The following is an 18,064-nucleotide window of genomic DNA, read 5'->3' as shown; positions in this document are numbered from 1 at the left end:
AACATTCTTATCAGCTAAAGCGAGGACAAGCCCCACACAGATGTCTTTGCTCATGCGGTGTGATAAACGACTCGTTCTTGCTCAGACTTCCTTTCCTGCCTCCCCCTGTTGATTAGGCACAGTCACAGAGCGTAGGGCGACATACATGGCCAGTGGCACAGCGTCCTTAGAGACTCAGAGCACTGCAGCTGCTGCCCAGTGTTTTAGAATGGCTTTTCCCCTCATTGTCCTTAGAGAAAGAAGTCTTGCCAGAGTTTTCTCCATACCGTATTGGTAGAAAGCTAGAAAAAATAATCCAGGCGGAAGAGCCATCTGCCAGACTTCCTCATTTGTAGGAAGAAACCTCTTCTAAAAATACCCCTGAGTTTTCACAATGTCCGAAATTCTTAATGGACGCCGAGCCCCAATGTGTGGCAGAGACTATATGTCAAACTTTACGTGGCTGCTAGAATCCTCATACTACAGCATAATTTCAAGTGTTACTGAGGTAAATCTTCATTTTCACCACCCTGACTTTTGTTAAGTTCACATGCTTTTGGTTGAGTGCCTTTTTGCCTCTGGAGCTACATACAGGAAAATTCAAATAATGCCAGCATGCAGTTTTAGATTACCTCTCTAGACCCGGTACACATCTATACCACCATGTCTCTGGGTTGGTCAAATTCACTGCTAAGTTTAGTGATGACTCAGAGAAGACCTTTGAGGTAGCTCTCAAAGTATAAACAGGTTAAAAAATTCTATATACATTTAAAAAATCACTAAGAAGTGAAAACAGAATGGTTTTAGATGCAAATAAATCAAGTTGTACCTAAATCAAAGAATGAGAAACTCTTACCATCCTAGACTCCAGCCCTTGGTGCCATCCTCATCAGCACGGCCTCCCAGAGCCCTGTGACAGGCTGGGCCAGTGACTGCAGGGGTCTCGTGGAGCAGCCCTGAGGATGGAGCGCCAGCTTCAGAGGCAGCAGGAGTGCCTTGTCAGCCTGCTGTGAATCACCAGCTCAAAGCTCTCGGTTTCCCCTCAGTTCCTCTCTGACTTTTCTATAAAATGCATTTCCTGCAAAAGTACAGGAAAGTAGAGACGGATCTGCCTCTGTGACCTGCAGCTTTCAGTCTCCAATTGTCTTATTGGGCTCCATCATTAGAAGCAATTTAAATACCCTCTAAAATACATTGTTTCACCTCATTTATTCTCTGCTATTTAGCCACACCCTAAAGTCGAAATCCTTAAATGATTCAAGCTGAAAAACCAGGTCTGCTTGGTGAATAAGAATACCCCATTTTTACCATATCTTATGCCTGAATTACTTGCAGTGCATCCCCCATCCTGTCTGTCCTGAATACCATTCCCAGGATTTTCAGCAAACAAATACTGACTACCTACTGTGTGCTGAGCACTGTGTTAAGTGTTGGGGATATGATAGTGGATAGAGCTGAAACCACCCCTTCATTGTCAAGCTCCTCAAAAAAAGTATACAGAGGGTTCAATCCATATCTTCAGAAAAGATTTGCATCGACTCAAAATCTTTCTAAAATACTGCTCTCATGACCATGGCTGACTCTGAAGAGTACTACACAGAGCTCCTATAAAGATTCTCAACCTCGGCCACCACACTGATCAACTCAGGTCCCCCACGGTGACAGAAACACACATTCCAGATTTCCTTTGACAATCTCGATGTCTTTATTTCTCTCCACTGTCTATACATTAGAGCGCATGTTAATATACTACTTCCCTCATAAATCCTTCGCTCTAATTAAGCTGGTCTCTCATTATCCCTAAAGCACCCTGTGTTCCCCTCCTCCATCAACAATGACTCGAAGGAAACAAACCTCTCTCCCCTTCAAAACTTTTCCACCCTCAAGACCCAGCCTCGGTAGCACTTACCTATAAATCCCTCCCAAACCATTTTGGTCTTCTCTAACTTGGCTGTCCCCTCTGGAACTCACGCAGAACGGAGTCTGATCCACATCACTGAGCATTTGGTTATAACCCTGGTTAGATTATTCTAATTGTTTCATGTGAAATAGGCTTGTTTCAACCCCCAAATTATAACTGTTTGAGGAGCTGTGTCACATGTTGGAACACAGAGTAATTATTAAATGCTTCTTGATTAAGTTTATCTGCCTCTGTTTCAATAATGCAGTGGCATCTGGGAGGATAAATGTTTCCTTTAAGAAAAGAATTACACTCGCCCGGCAAAACTTGCAAAAGGCAGGAACATTGAGCACACAACCCTCAGGAAAGCTGGATTCAATAGCTGATTCTCTCTCATAACTACATAATTTAATGGTCCCAAAATATCCTGAATTCATACAAATCTACTAGTTTTTACAGTGTTGTTACTGTTGTTGTTGTTTTCCAGGATACAGGAAGAGAAAGGCAGATAACTAAGCTGGGAAGATTTTTGTCGCTTTTATCTTTGGTGCTCTTAGATGAAGATGCGTTGGTGCTCTTAGATGGGATTATTTAGCAAGTGTCTCAGTGCCACCTGAAAGGACTAAGACCCGTCTGCTCTGGGAGCATGTTTTCTCCACTGATCTATTAGCATGTACAAAGATAGGAAGTCAGTTTCAGTTTTGGTCAAATGACCTTTAAGGTGCAGCCTGTTAATTTGCATTTTTAGTTAATGCACTAGTGACTGTGGGGCTCTATAAGCTGAAAAGCCCTTTGGTTCAACCTGAAGATAAATGCACTTTGCATTCAGTGGAAACCATTTAAAAACAGGAATAGAGCCATACTTATTTTTAAAGATAAGGACACACAGGTTTAGGTTACTAGTTGATTTTGGTCAAGGATAAAAATGCTTAAACTGGTCAAATGGAAATTTGCAAGCATTTGCGCTGACTATATACAGATACACTTTGGCATTGAGAGGTATCAATATTTTTAAAAGATGACCTGTCAGATCTCAGAAAATGAATCCTTTATTTGTGACCCCAGTCTGCACGGTTGTGTACTTCCCTAAAGTAGATCGGGACCGCCTGGAGCAGGGGTGAGGACGGCAGATGTTTGGAATTACCTGGCATGAAGAGGTTTCAGCTAAGGCTGAGGACAGGGAGAAGCAGCTGTTGAGGAGCAGGTAACAGAGTGCTGAGAGCCCAGCAGCTTTGGCCCCATCACCCAGTCCACCACACTTTCATCTCCAATACAATCGCCCAAGAACCTTGAGTCCCCAGCTCCAGAAAGTCAAGGAGGAAGCTTTTACATTTGTTCACACAAGGGGCAGATGGTTAGAGAGGATGAAAACAGAGATGAATAACAAATGGAAGTAAAGACTGACCAACCACAATCCACAGAGGGCCACCTCCCACCAGCTGCCTGGTCCACAGGCCAGCACTGTGTGGGAGAACCCCGAGGAGCCTGTGGGAAGGAGAGTCATGCAAGCATTTGAGTGACTTCCCAGATGGATTTCAGAGTCACCTAGGAAGGCCAGGGATGCAGTGGTTAAGAGCATGACACTGGGGTTCCACTGCTTGAGTTTGGGTCTCGGCTGCACTGCTTACCGGGCTGCAGGCCCTGGAAAAGGCTCTTAATCTCTTTGCGCTTCAGCTTCTTATCTATAAAACAAGGATAACAATAATACTTACCTCATGGGGCTGTTAGGAAGATTCAATGAGTTAATATTTAATTAGTGCTGCAAACAGTATCAGGTACATAGGAAGTGTTAGTTATTCAGGAAAATGAATGTAGATGGATGGATGGATGGATGGATGGATGGATGGATGAGGAGAGAGAAAGTAAAGCAGAGACACAGAAAGGCAGAGACAGAGAGAGAACTTCAGCAGCCTCCAGTAAACCCAGTAATTCTTTTTACTACCTGGATAGAAGCAGAAAACAGCAGATAGGCTAGAGGTTTCAGTCTCTCTTGATGCCTCTATTTTTATTATGGTACTTTAAAGAGACTCAAAGAAGAAAGTCAATCGGGGTGATGCTTGATGATCTGCATTATTCTAAAATAACTCAGAAGAGTTGATTTGTCCATCAAGCAGACTTCATTTTGATAATTTTCAGTGTAGCCCCAGGTTCAGTGGCTGACATACTCTTCAGAGAACCAGGTTGCTTAGCTCCATTATGTGAAAATTTAGAAACATAAGAACCTCTTTGATTGCATTAGCCTGCCTCCCACCACAGAAAAAGAATCTCCCATGGTTCCTTCCCTCTTCACATCCCCTCCCCATTTTCCCACCCCTACACAGAGAACTCTGGTGATTGACTAAACCAAAACAGTAGTGAGTTGTTATTCACCAACTTGGGAATCGTTGCTGTTCTAGTCCTGACCTATTCCTGTTGGAATCCATCCACCAAGATGTTCTGTGCTTGACTAGAATCTTTTTGCTTCTAAACTATTGGTTTTGACAATCTTGCCTTCAAAATTATCTCTCTCCTCTTCTTTTGATTCAGCAAATTCTTCAAGTCCACTTTGTTGACCCAGATCTTGAGCCCATCCATTTGGCTTAAGAAATTTGTGTCTATTTATATTGGACTTCATTCCTGGCTTGGGAGATTGAGGCTATTTGTAACAAAGTTACTAGGATGATCTACTTCTCCACTCCTACCCTGGTCCAGCCTGTTGCCCAATAAGGATGAGCTTCCCTTCCTGCTCTCAGGTCAATTCTTCAGGACTCTCTTAAAAGCTCCATCACCCTGTCCTGAGCCTTAGCCAGAACTTCCCCACCCTAGGTAATGGTTCTAGTCATCCAGTTCCAACATGGGGTGGGGGTTCCCCACACTATCAGTTCTCAGACTGAGTATCATACCATTCAGCTCAACTCTGACACTATCTACTGAAGACAGCATTAGATTCCACAGGTTAAGGGCTCAGTCCCATAAGATTGCCTTCTGTCACAGATGCCAATCTCAAGTCCAGGATGTCATCTGACTGACTGGTCACAGATTGGAGGTTCCAACGCTCCATTCCTGGGGTATGGTTAATATCCTAGAGCAGCAAGCACAACTCAGAGAAATATTTTACTTAAAAGAATATAACTCAGGAACAGCCAGATAGGAGATGCATAGGGCAAGGTATTGGGGGAAGGGCGCGGAGCTTCCATGCCTTCTCTGAGTGTGTCACTCCCCACATCTCCATGTGTTTGTCAACCTAGAAGCTCTCCAAACCATGTCTTTTTGGGTTTTCATGAAGGCTTCATCACATAAGCATGACTGATTAAATCATTGGCCATTGGTCATTGATTCTACCTCCAGTCCTACTCTTCCAGTAGGTTAGAGGGTGGGACTGAAAATTCCAACCCTCTAATCACAATGGTTGTTCCCCTGGCAATGAGTTCCGTCTTTAGGCTGGTTCCAAAAGTCACCTCATTCACATAATAAGAGTCACATTTATGGCTCTTAGGAAATTCAGCACTTAGGGAATTCCAAGGCTTCTAGAAGTTCTGTGCCAGAACTGGGAAGACCAAATATATATTTCTTATTATAAATCACAATATCACACTTGGTAACTTCAAACACCTTCTATCTTTACTTTTGCACCAGGCAGCCCAGTGCTTCTCTAGGAAAGTCCATTACCATGCAGACTGGGGTCACAATTAGTTCATGCCTTCAGGTAGCTCTTGGGGCTCCTTGGCAATCCTTGCACTTGACCTTGCATTTTCCAAAGCAGTTATTCCAAACATTCATCATTTTTCTTGATATTCTTAATTCTTGCCTCTTTCAAGTAAATCCTCTATCTTTCTATGGTTCACAGTCTCTCTTCATGTTCATATTTACTTTAAATGCAGAGAAGTGAGATAATCACATGCCTCAATTAATCATACATTTTCAAGTTGATCCGCATTATTTTAGTTTTTCCCTTCGTCCCCATCTCGAATTTTCACTTTCTCAATCTCTCAATCCCAGGTACTCGCACTATATTTCCTTGGATTTATACCCTTGGATTTATCTTTAAAAAAGATGTAATGTCATTTTATGTGTTTTAAATTTATATTAATTACATTGTGTTACAGATCTTGTTCTGTTTTAGTTATTTTACTGAATACTAGTTTAAGGTCCATCCGTGTTTCTGTATACACTTCTGACTGCTATTAAGTAGTTCATTTTATACTCACTACACTTTACTTTTCTGTTCCAAGAGATGAATTACTGGGTTTGCCTCAACTACCTGTTACTGTGAACAATGTTGTAATGATCTTCATTGTATATGTTCTCATATTGACCTGTGCGTATGTTTCTCTCAGACATACACTCAGGAATAAAGATTGTGGGGGGCATGATGGATTCTTATATTTAATTTTACTAGATAATTCATATTAGCTCCACTTATACAATATTTAGTGATTAAATGTCGAAATCAAGAAAGTCTCAGACACTGAACTATATGAAGAATGTCTTTCATTATTTTTCTCTACTTTTATAGAAAACATGAACGAGCACTGAAAGTAGGATAAGAAAGATGATTAAAGGGCTGGATATAGGATTCACTGTACAGACTATTTCCCCATTTCAGGTTTGGAGAGGATATGAATATAGAGAAGACGTTTTGACAGATTTGAAGGGAGGTCGCCAAGTATATACAACAGATCAGGAATATTCCTGTCCTGGTTTCTTCTACTTTCTCCCGGGGAAACACGCTCTGCCTCAAGTCGAACATCTCTACAAAAAAGATAGCCTAAGCTGTCATCGGTCAAGAACATTTGAAAAATTATATGTACTATGAAATATATAGGTATTATGAAAACAATACTTTTGTTTTTACTTCTCAAATTTAAATGTATATTATAATATTTATTTCTATTTTTAAACTATTCCTCCCAAAGATTCTTCCTGCCCCTTACTCCCTCCCCGCAATCTGTACAGGCAATTTGGGGCATAAAAAGGTAGTGCTAGAAGCCAAAGAGGGTAAGGTTAAGTGAACATGCATTATTTAACAAGATTTAAGGACTGAAAAAGTAAATTTAAAGTCTTATTAAAGAGAAATAAGACTTAAATAATGGATAATAGACTTATCGGTAACTGTTATTTACTAAGATATTGAGTTTCAAAACTTCATAAAATATTCATAATTGCCAATTAAAATTCATGAAATATTCATATTACTCATTAAGAGGAAATAAAACATTTTGGCATTACAGTCTGAAATTTGAAGCCGATATCAAAGAGGATGACCATCTTCTGCCAAACACTTTGCTGAGGGCTACCTGGGCTGAACAGACCCCAGATTCTTTCCCAGGTACAGAACTCTTAAATTAGTATAGAGAGCCAGTTGTTAACCACCACCAATGATTTTGCATTATAGGTGGTAAATTTTATATTCTAAAGCTGTTGGTAAATAGCCAGCACAGGTGTTTGCACTCCACTCTTGCATAACCTACACACACTACTGATTGATCGTGGCAAGCTTTCCTGCACTTGGCACATGGCCTCACAGTTTTCCACATGGAGCTCCAGACTGCCACTCCAATTGACTGGAATTGTTGTGGAAGAGGTAACCTAACTGCCCTCATGGTTCAGGAATATGCAGTCATAAAATCTTACTTTTGATCTGCGTATATCAGTAAGAATTACTTTAAGTGACATTCCTTCTGATTTTAAATTTCCAAAGATTCTTCTTCCATTTCTTCCTAATCTTCAAGGTCATATTACTTAATAAGGTCAATTTATCTCAACTATTCTTGCATTTGTCCTACGTAGCTGTATTTTCATTCACTTTGACTGTAGCATGGAGCTTCTGAAGAGCAGAAGACATTCTTAAGTGCTTTCTACAGTTCAGGAACACACAGTGGTAACACCGTCCATTATCTACCTAAGCTTTAGACTTTAGGAAAGTTTTTATGGCACATGCATTAGTGGGCATTAAATGGCTAAAAACCAAACCACCAGAAAGTCAGGGAGATCATTTGATAGTGCAAGGTACTAAAATTAGCTGGACAGTAAAATATCTGAGTAAAAAGGGAAGGACTTTTTTAAAGTAACCTTTGGTTTGAAAGTTCCACTTCTCTCCCACTGAAGAACAGTTGTTTACATATGTCAGCCTTTTAGAGAAGCAAGGAGAAAAAGCCGTCCAGGGCATTAAATAAAAGCTAATTGAAGCAGGGAATTTTACAGATTTGTATGAAAACCACATGAACACCCTTAACGCCCAATATTTTTAGAGATCTGCCCACAAGTCAATAAAGAAATAATGAGCAATTTCAGCACAGAGGATGAAGACTCTGATCTTAAACTCTGAAAGTCACTAGCTGCACAAAGGGTTGCTGAATATTCTTTGTAGCTGATCTATCAACCCTGACGGAAAAAAAAATGCCAGTCTTCTCACGAGCACAACAACGATCCCAAAACAGAAACAGATTACTTGTGCCACAAAGAGAGAAACTTTCTCACTAATCAGTGAGTTCCAAACCCAAAAAGTAGGCTGGCCATTCTAGGAACAAAGTCTCTCTGATCACCTGATGGACGAAGGGGGTTTGATCACATGGCCCCTGCATGTGTTTTCCAACCTGCCTCAAAAACATGGAAAATCCATTCTCAGAGAAGCAAAACCACACCCTTGAATTCCTTGCAACGCACTGGTGGGGGAAAAAAAAAAACATCCTTAGGTGATTACTACCTGAAGGGAACATTCTGTGTCAAGAGAGGGCTGGCTCCACACACCTGTTCAGCTTAAAAAAAAAAAAAAAATAGCGGAGTAAGGAAGCCCAGTAGCAAAAGTGAAATGTACAATCATTAGGAGTAATTAATCCATGAAAGGATGCACTGTGCCCAAATGGAGTTTGCCCACTTTGAAGCATTAATAATTATTAACCTCAGTTTCTTTAACCCAAGATGACAATGTTCCACTGAACAAGGGTAGCCACAGAATTACAATAGCATATCCGGTGAAAAATCTGTAGTTCACTCTTAACTTTTTCTAATTCAGTAATCCTTTATTGAATACCTACTGTATCCCAGGCACTGTGCTAAGGTATCCTGTGGGAAAGTCAAAGAAAAATGTATGAAACATGGTCCCTGTTCACCAAGGGGTTTACAAATTCTTCAAGAGAAACAACCATGGATCCAATTTAATACGATGCAGGACACACTGTGTTAACCACCAAAACAGAGGAATGAACAGAGTACTGTGGAGCACTGTGGAGACCTGGGTTTCAGAAAGAAACTTTGATACAAATATTTAAAGCTATTGTTACTTTCTTCAACATTTCTTGATGTGAAGAGCATAGATTTAGGTGATTTTGGAAAAATCAAAATAAACAGAGACTGGTCTCTGCCTACAATTGTCTATTTAACAAAAGTTTCTTGAGCATCTACTTTGTGCCAGGCACCAAAAAGGATATTACGGAATTACAGATGGCTAAGCATGCTCTTTATCTTTAAAGGGCATCTGGCTCTTCTTTTTTCATTAGTAAATGGTTATCTATATGCCTGTACTAAGCTTGATCTTGATCTTGGATCAGGTCAAAAGATAGTTAAAGGAAGGAATACTCCTGGGCACCAAGCTGAGAAATGATACTGAACAGAACACAGAATGTGGGGAGAATCCAGATGCTATGATAACCAGTCTCATCAAAGGGAATCAAAGCAGGGGTGAGCCTTTGTTGGTCATATTGCACATCTGCTAATTTAATCACATCGAACTTCAGGGGCCTTAAAGGGCAGTCACTGGCTTTTTAGCATCTTGCATAGAGTGCAACAGAAAGTGGGCAATTAGTAGATATCGATGAATTAAAGAATCTGTAATCCATAGCCTTAGCCATGGATACATGTTCAAAAATGGGGAGAATGTAGTAAATATTTTATATAGTCTACTGTTCAACTCAGTGACCTTTTAAAAATTGCAGAATAAAAAGCTAGGTATTAATTTTAATTGCTGTGGCATCATGAGATATCCAATGTTTTCAGGCTCTACCACAAACTCATGAGAAAAGGTCATCGATTAATTTGCTCCTGGCATGAAACAGAATATAAATTTGCATTATTGATACAGGTACTCTGTTCTGTTTGCCAAATTCTGTGTATGGTGGCGGGCGTGGGGGAGGAGGATCCTCCTCATGAAGTATTTCCAGTATTCGTTCTTCTCTGGGCCAACTCAACCTCCTCTGACTTATTTCAGTTTTGTCAAAAAGGCTAAACATACCCAGAGAAGATTCTCTAAGTACATATAGTGCTTTCTAATACAAAGCCGGAATTTCAAAGTGCTGCATGGAAAAGCCCATTATGCATCAAGACTGGGATATCCTAATAAATTGCTGTCATCCCTCTGTAATCCACCACAGTAGAAAGTGCCTCAAGAATAAAGCTTTAATAGGATTGGATATGGGGTCTGGAGGCAAATACACATCTCACTGATTCTGCTCCCATCCTCAGGGCTCACGCTGGGAGACCATGTTACTGAGAGACCACACAATTAAGTTGTTTTGATTCCTCTAATTAGCATAGTGGCTATTTCTGTGGACAGAAGAAAGCTGCATCTATGACACTGTCACCACCTGTCTGCTAAGAAGCGACATGGGAAGGGAAAATTAAGAATGACCAAAAGCCCGAGGCCAGGCTCAGTCTCTAGTCCCAAGAATCCCCACAGAGGGGGAGAATGCAGTTAAGTGGTGGCTGAACATTACAATTAGCATGAGTGATGACTACAAAACAGAGTCATCTCTTAGTTTCTCAGAGAAACTTTGCTTTTTTTGATCTGTCTCATGAGGACCAGACTGTTTGAAACTGAAACCATACAAACTTGTCTTATTTCTCATTCACTTGTCTTCCACTAATTCCACCTCCAGTTCAGTCCTATCTTCCTAATTTGGGGTTTCGTCGTGAAATGTTTGTCTGTACTAATCAGATGACTTTCCCTCAACTGACCTTGCCACTCAAAAGCCATAATCATTTAAAACCAGATTTTCTTTTGCAAAGAAATACAAGGCAGAAATAAATTTGATTCTTTTGCATCTTAATTATTTCCCCAGGCACTGCTGCTTCCATAAAATTGCCTTAAGTCTTGACCATGAAATTTAAACTAAGAAGTCCGCACTTCTTTCTTGCAGTTTTGAGTTTCCTAACCAGCAGTACTAGTTACCTCTCACCTTCTAATTCTGCCCTAAATCGGAGCAGAGGTGACCCCAAAACTTGGTGGGGTCCATCGGTCTAAAGCAGTGTGAGCTTGGGTGTGCAGGAGGTTGCCTTGGCAGCAGCAGGTACAGAATTTTCCCCAGACTCTGCCTCCTCTGCCCATGAGGTGAGCTGGGCACACACTTCGACACCACTAAAGCTCTGTCAGCACGCTGAATGAGCACTGAGAGCCTTTGCCCTACGTGGTATTATAGCGAGAGGTTTCTCAGGAACTCTAATGGGAGTTTACAGAGGACAATATCTCAAGCAGACAGATAAGCGGTTGCCAAACATTCAAAACAAGATCACAGAAAAGCCAAGGCATTCTCGACATCTATTTTTTTCCCTCCAAGTGAGAGTCAGTTTTGCATAACAGAACCGTAGGCAAACCAGAAAATCATTCTCTATTCTTCCATAATGGCCCTAGAAAGCAGTGGATCTAAGTTTAAGTTAAAAAGTAGTACTGCCCTGAACGAAATAATTCCTTTCTCCAGAGTTCAGAGTGAACATCATACATGAGACCCCTTATCTTTATTCGAAGGTGAGGCTAATCCTTAGAAACAGGACCCACTTAACAGAAGGCTCACGTGAGGACATTATGTGAAATTAACCTTGTATGTCCCTCAAAGACCTTCCAACATTTTACCATCTTGGAAAATTTTATAAGTAATCTAAACAAAATTGTTAAGGCCATGTAAATTAAACAAATATAAGTAGGATAAAAAGTTTTTAGGTACCTTTTAAAAATAGTTTCCCCGAATCTTCTCAGTAACCTGAAACCTTAAAGTTTTGCTAAGTTTAAGCTAAATGATGGAAATTTGTTAAATATCTAGATCATTTCCAAATAACGTAAAATACTGAAATATTAATTACCGTACATTGTCCACTTTTGGCTTCCTTTTAGAGAGAAATTAAAGATATTCGGGCCTATTATGAACCTATTTTGTGTCATGCCGAGTTTTCTACGAGAAAACACATTTCTAGAAATTACAAGAAGTATTTATAAGTCTACTAATCCACAAAATGCTAATGTAAAAGACAGTTCATAATTGCTTACTTCTTAGTTTTCACTAGAAATTAAAGGTTTTTAAGGGTTAAGAATTCTAATATACGTAATTAAAGTTACTAGAAATAATAAGGGCAACAACTCTGTATACAAGGAGAGTAGAATGTGTGTTTTTGGTAAAACTAGTCTTCTGGATATTAGAGCTGAATTTTGCTCAGAACTATGTAACCTTCTATATTTGCCTGTGAAATCTTTTGACATTTTTAACAAACTTCCCCAAATCAAATTTTAAATAAAGTCTTTCTGACTTTGAACTAACTTTGGGATTTTCTAGGGTGCTCCTAGAACATCTTAAAACATTTGTTCTCTTTTCTCAAAAAAAAAAAAAAGGAGGTGATGTTAAACTAATTAGGCTTATCTGATATGATACAAAAAGCATTGTCCAATAAGAAGTAATACTAAGCTTTATTTATGTCATGTTAGTATAAATATATGTTATAGTGTTTTAGAAATTATATGCAATTCCTAAAGTCTGATATGTTCTGGTATAATGTTATAAAAAGTTGCATGTTACAAGAATGACCAAATTTCCTTATCAGTGCCATTACTGATGAACTCTCATCAGATCTTTAACGATGGGCATTTTTAAGTCTTTTGTCATTTACAGTTACTGTTTTACTCCGATGCTTCACCAAAGTGTTCCTGCAAAATGCTTTATCTGCAAGGAGATTCATGGAGGGGACTTTCAAGGGCAGCTTCAGGATGCCTTTGAGATTGTGGAGCAGAGCGGACTTGGAATTTCCAAAACTAATAAAAGGAAAAAAAGAAAAAGCTGATTCGAAAAGGGCAAGAATTAATTACATGGGCTGAATGAACTGAGGAGGATGACTATGATTTTCATGCAAATACTGGACTAGGAAGAGAAGTAGCCGACGTTGATGTAGACTGCTTCTGCCCAAGATGCCAGGTCAAAACTTCCTACTTTAGCTAAACATAAAACCCTTCTTTCTTTTCTTTCTTTCCTTTACTCTGGCATTGGCCAAAGTAAAAGATAATGCCATCACCTGTATCTCCCAGGCCATTGCTAAGGGGGGTAACCTCTGAAATTTAGAAAAAAATTTATTTCAGGATAGGAGGAAACTTAACTGACCCCTGGCTTGAAGAGCCAAATGCAACAATTTCCGCGAATGACTCCATTGGCAATTCCACCTTAGTGGACATGGTTTGTTCCTGACAGGATTTACCTTTATCTGTGGTAGTTATCGTTCTCCTTGGGCCTATGAATGCCTAGATGGCTAGAGAATAGCTGCAAAATGCTTATTAGGTTATCTAACTCTGACCCTAACTGTTCTAGAAGGGACCTACCAGGAGGCATTCACGATTCAAAATTAGCTCGCTTTGACAGATCTCTACTTCCTTGGTTAAGAATGAATATCAATGAGGCTATAATCAGGAACTTCTCTCTAGCCCTTGAAAATATTGCAGGAATCCGCTGTTAAAGCAACAGCTGCACAGCAAAAAATCCTTAAACTCTCTGGCCAAAGTTGTTCGTGATAACAGGATTATTTTTTAGCTGAGCAAGGAAGTGTCTGTGCTGTGGCCAACACTGTCTGCTATACCCGAATTTACACTTCTGGGGAACCTGAAACTTAGCAACAAAAGATCACTGAGCAAGTCACTTGTCTTAAAAGGGTGACTCCTTCCACAGACTCTTTCTTTGACTGTTTTAGGTCTTGGGGACCCTGGCTTTAAAGTGCCCTCCAAACATTAGGAATTATCCTGCTTGCAGTTATCACAGTAATCTCTCTGGTGCACTGTATTCTCTCAAAAGCTTTGAACGATGTTCACCGGCACTAATCACCAAGCAAATAATCTCTCTAACACTGGAACTTCGAAAAAGAAACAAAGAGAATGACCAACTAAAAAACCAGAAGTGGTAACCTGTGAATGCCACAGAGATTCAGCAAAAAAGCAGAACCAATAAAAGTTTCCAAAACTATAGAGTGGTAGCTGAGAGTGGCACTGATGCCTTAAATTTTGACTACATCTCTCAGTTAGGCTCAGGGTTTGATCAAAAGTGGGAAACTGTTAAAAAGAAACAACAGGCCCGAATGGAGTCACTTCTGCTAAGCCCCACTGAGATTTAATACCTAATATAACTGCCGTTTCAGCCTTTCCCAGGAATAGAATTTTAAACCAGTTTGGAATTTCCTGGCCAACCCTACTGAGGTAATCTGCCTGATAAGACCCCCTGCTTTCCCCTTGCCTGCCTTGTCGCACCCTGTTTCTGCCTCTAAAAGCCTTCCATTTTGTAAAGCTCCTGGAATACCTTTCTAGTTACTGGATGGGAAGCTGCCCAATTCATGAATCATTTAATAAGACCAATTAAATCTTTAACTTTACTTGGGTATTTTTTTTTTTGTTTTTTGTTTTTAATTTAACACATTACTATGGTGACTGGGGTATCCTCAAGCCCTATGATTCTTAAATGAGAATGTTTTAGTTCTTTATCCAAGGCTCAGGTGGTGTTTCTGGCTTGTTCCTACAAAATGTGGGTGTCCTTGCCACAGTCAACAGCTTTTGCCTACATAATAACTAACCTCTGCGTTGGATTCTGTTCATGTCATGTGAGCCTTTCAATAACGTGTAGTTATAAAAGTATGGTTATTATCCATTTTAGAGAGAAGTAACTTGGAGGCTCAGTTACAGTGAGAGGCTTGCTCAAGATCAACTAAGCCTGTCAGTGATACAGACACAGTATACGCTTGACTTTCTAATGCCGAAACCTGTGTTTCTCACTAACCTACCCAGGTCTGCGGCAGACAGATACCATGTCCACCTTTTACTCTCATGCCCCGCTCACTTCCTGTGTCTGCTGATGTACCCTCTGTGTTTAGGGGCACCGACTTTAGAGCCCGACTGCCACGTACGGCTGTGTAACCTCAGCAGGCTACTTCAGCTCTATCTGTTTGGTCATCCGTATATTGGGAATGATAATTCCTACCTCCTAGGGCTGTTCTGAGGATCCAATAAGTAAATATGTCTAACTCTCTTAGATCTGTGCCTAACCCATAGTAAGTGCCATATATATAGGAGCTCTTCTTAGCTGCCGAACCCCTCATTCACTCAGGTAGTTAAAACTGTAGCCAGAGAGAGTCTGCTACCCCGTGAGGATCTGGAGGATTCTACTCTGCATGGCAGGTGGTCGATGCAATACCAGAACAAAGTCGTGGTCATGAAAAAAAGTCCACGTTAGAGGGCCTCACAGCCTCTAATGCCTTAATGTTCAAAGTCAAGTGTCACAGCTGCTTCTCTCTGTGGTCAATTCCTTGCTTCTGACATCAACCCGGCGGCACACAGGCTGAAACAGAAACGCTGGAAACAACAGGACTGGAGAGCCTGTTCAGAAAGGCCATCATTTTTTGAAAAACAGCAGGTTTCTCCTTCCTTTCCCTGACAGGAATCGTTTTGCTTTAATAGAGGAAATTTTTTTTTTTTCCTGAATTTAAATTCCATGCACAAGTACCTTAAAAAAGCATTTATGTTTGGGCCTTTGAAAGGTACTTTAAACTGGCAGGGGATAGCAGTGAAGCGGTGGAGAAAGCTGTGAATTTCAGTATTCTAAAATAAAACTACATTTTTTTTCTTTCAAAACCCACATCCGAGAGTCACAAAACCACGTGCAGAGCCTTCTACTATTTTGCTTTTGGGCCCAAAGACTAATCGCCATCAAGGTAACAGTTTCTGGAGTACACGTTTGGCATTGCCCCTTTGCCTCCCAATCTCTCTGCCTCTCCAAATTCTGGAGCATAGCTTCCTTCTTTTTGCATGTTTAAATAAGTGGAGAATTTCCGGGTTTCCTTGAAAAAGCCTACTGAAGATACTTCTGAGAAATGGGGAGAAAAAGAGTGCCAGAGAATACAATTACAGGCACCGGGAAAGAGCGACAGCTTGGCAGGGCTTCTTGGAAAGTTTTGTGCCAAAGAACCAGTCCCGAGCAGGGCACTGCTTGTAGGTTTGCTCGTTGCACACAAACATGAGCAACAACTCTCGGAAATGTCCATAAAGACACCAGGGCCTCTGGGCAGACACTGGTCCTGGGGCGCGGGACTCAGAGCCTGGGCCTGAAGCCCTTCAGTACCAGTGGCAAAGGCCAAGGTTCCTAGAAGAGCCTTGTGTCCTGTCAGGCCGGCCCGAGTCACACACAGACACTGGTACTCACCGTGACTTTGGAGGTGGCGGAGGTGGTGAGAAGGCCTCAATTCCATTTCTGTCCTTGGGGAACTCAAAGGCGAAGGAAGCAGATTTGCTCATCCCAGTAATGGCTTTATTGTTCTGCCCTGAGGAGCCATCTGTGGGGCAGAGACGGTGCCAGGTAGAGGAGTTTGAGGGGTCCGTGGTGCCATTTTCCATTTCTCTTCCCCAGCCTTGACTCAGCAAGTCCTGTTCCACCTCCTCCTCTTCCTCTATCCGGCACTGACGACTCCAGGCCCCAGTATGGTACCGAGGCCGCCTCTGGTCTAAGGCTGAGGCGGTACTGGCTGGCCCCGGACACTTGACAGAGTCACGGTCAGTGACACCATTGGCCCGGCAGGAAGGAGCGGGGTCACTGGGGCCCCTGGATGAAGGCTGGGGCCCAGTGCCACCCCCGGAGCTCCCCTCATTGACGTCAGACAGAGGGGAGGCAGATGGTGACACCGGAGACCCTCCAGGACTACTCCTGGACAGCTTGGGAGGAATGGCAGGCCTCCCTTTGGACATGTGTTCACTGGCATCGTGACAATGGCCTTCCCTGGAGCTCATTCCCTGCCCATCAGAAGTCTCCTCGTCACCGGCTTCAGAGTCCTGGCTCACAGGCCGGCGTGGCCACTGCACCCCCACCGCGGAGTCGGGGCTGCTCAGGTAGATTGTCCGGTGGTCCTCTTCTGGGTGGGCTGCCATGACTGTGATGGTGGCTGCCACCTTGGGGCCCATATCTGGGCCTTCCCGGTCTCGGCCCCACCCAGATGTTGTTTTCTGAGCCCACGTGTTAGCCGTCCGGACCTGGCCCTGAGCAGCTGCTGCCTGTGGCCTGGAAGGTGCTGGAACTGCCTTCTTCCTCTTGGTGCTCTCGGCATAGATGGGTTCAGGTTGCACAGACTCTCTAGAGTGGGCTGTCGGCTGGGGCTCCCCAGTCAGCCCAAGGCACCTGCTAGAAGTCACCACGTGGCAGCCAGAGTCCTGTTGCTTCCCCAGCACAGGTTCCTTCATAAGGGAGCAATAATCGCTCTCGAGATGGGAGGCGAAGGGGCTGCTGGTGCCACTGCTGGCACTCCCACACGAGAGGCCGTCTGAAGAACTGGCAGCCTCTGAGGCAAGGGACAGCTGCTTGGGGCCCAGGTGGGATGAGTTCTCTGTCAGGCCCTGGCTACAGCATTCCCTTGGAAAGCTCGAAACCCGCTTCTCCTCCTCGGCTGGCGAGCGGCCCTCTCCACCATGTCTGCGCCGGGGACCCTCAGCCTGTGGAGTGTCCTCGGTGCCTGGGCTCCTGGGGCGACAGTCCAGGAGGGAGCAATATTCTCCCCCTTCACTGTCCCCCGAGGGTGAGCGCCTTGGACCACTGTCATCCTCCGTGGGCAGAGACTCCCGCAGGGGCTGAGGAGAGGGGTAAGGCCCAGGGCCCTTGTGGCAGCCAGATGTCTTCCCGCCAAAGGCAGCCAGTTTCTGGCGGAAGCTCTCCTGAGTGGAGTTCAGCTCTTGGTAGGAAAACACAGGTTTATTTTCTCGCCCAGCTTTCTCATCAGGGAAACTCACTGGGTGGAAGGCGGTGTTGTGTTCCCCCCGGGCCTCTAGGCTGTGCAGGCCGACCATGGCATATGCAGGCGGGCAGTGAGGGTGGACATCTGCAGAGGCAGATGGCCCGGCAGGCTTCTGAACACCGCGGAAACTGCCCAGGTAAACCACCGGCAGGTCTTCCTGCTTCGGGAGGGGGAGCTTGCCGGGGGGCCGTCTCCAAATGACCT

At 42.7% G+C, this 18,064-nt stretch overlaps 1 protein-coding gene across 1 annotated transcript in view; it reads right to left on the bottom strand.

Moving 5' to 3' along the window:
• Nucleotides 1-18,064, bottom strand: part of PRAG1 (PEAK1 related, kinase-activating pseudokinase 1) — a 63,867-nt gene that overhangs the window by 24,835 nt on the left and 20,968 nt on the right. Inside the window, 1 exon segment of the mRNA XM_039846485.1 lies at nucleotides 16,285-17,111. Within this exon segment, the coding sequence (XP_039702419.1) occupies nucleotides 16,285-17,111 (827 nt within the window).

The sequence above is a fragment of the Pteropus medius genome, unplaced genomic scaffold, assembly GCF_902729225.1.
Source record: "Pteropus medius unplaced genomic scaffold, Ma_sr-lr_union100, whole genome shotgun sequence".
NCBI classification, from domain to species: Eukaryota; Metazoa; Chordata; class Mammalia; order Chiroptera; family Pteropodidae; genus Pteropus; species Pteropus medius.
Note: the sequence above shows the minus strand (reverse complement) of the source record. Positions and strands in the feature narration are given on the sequence as shown.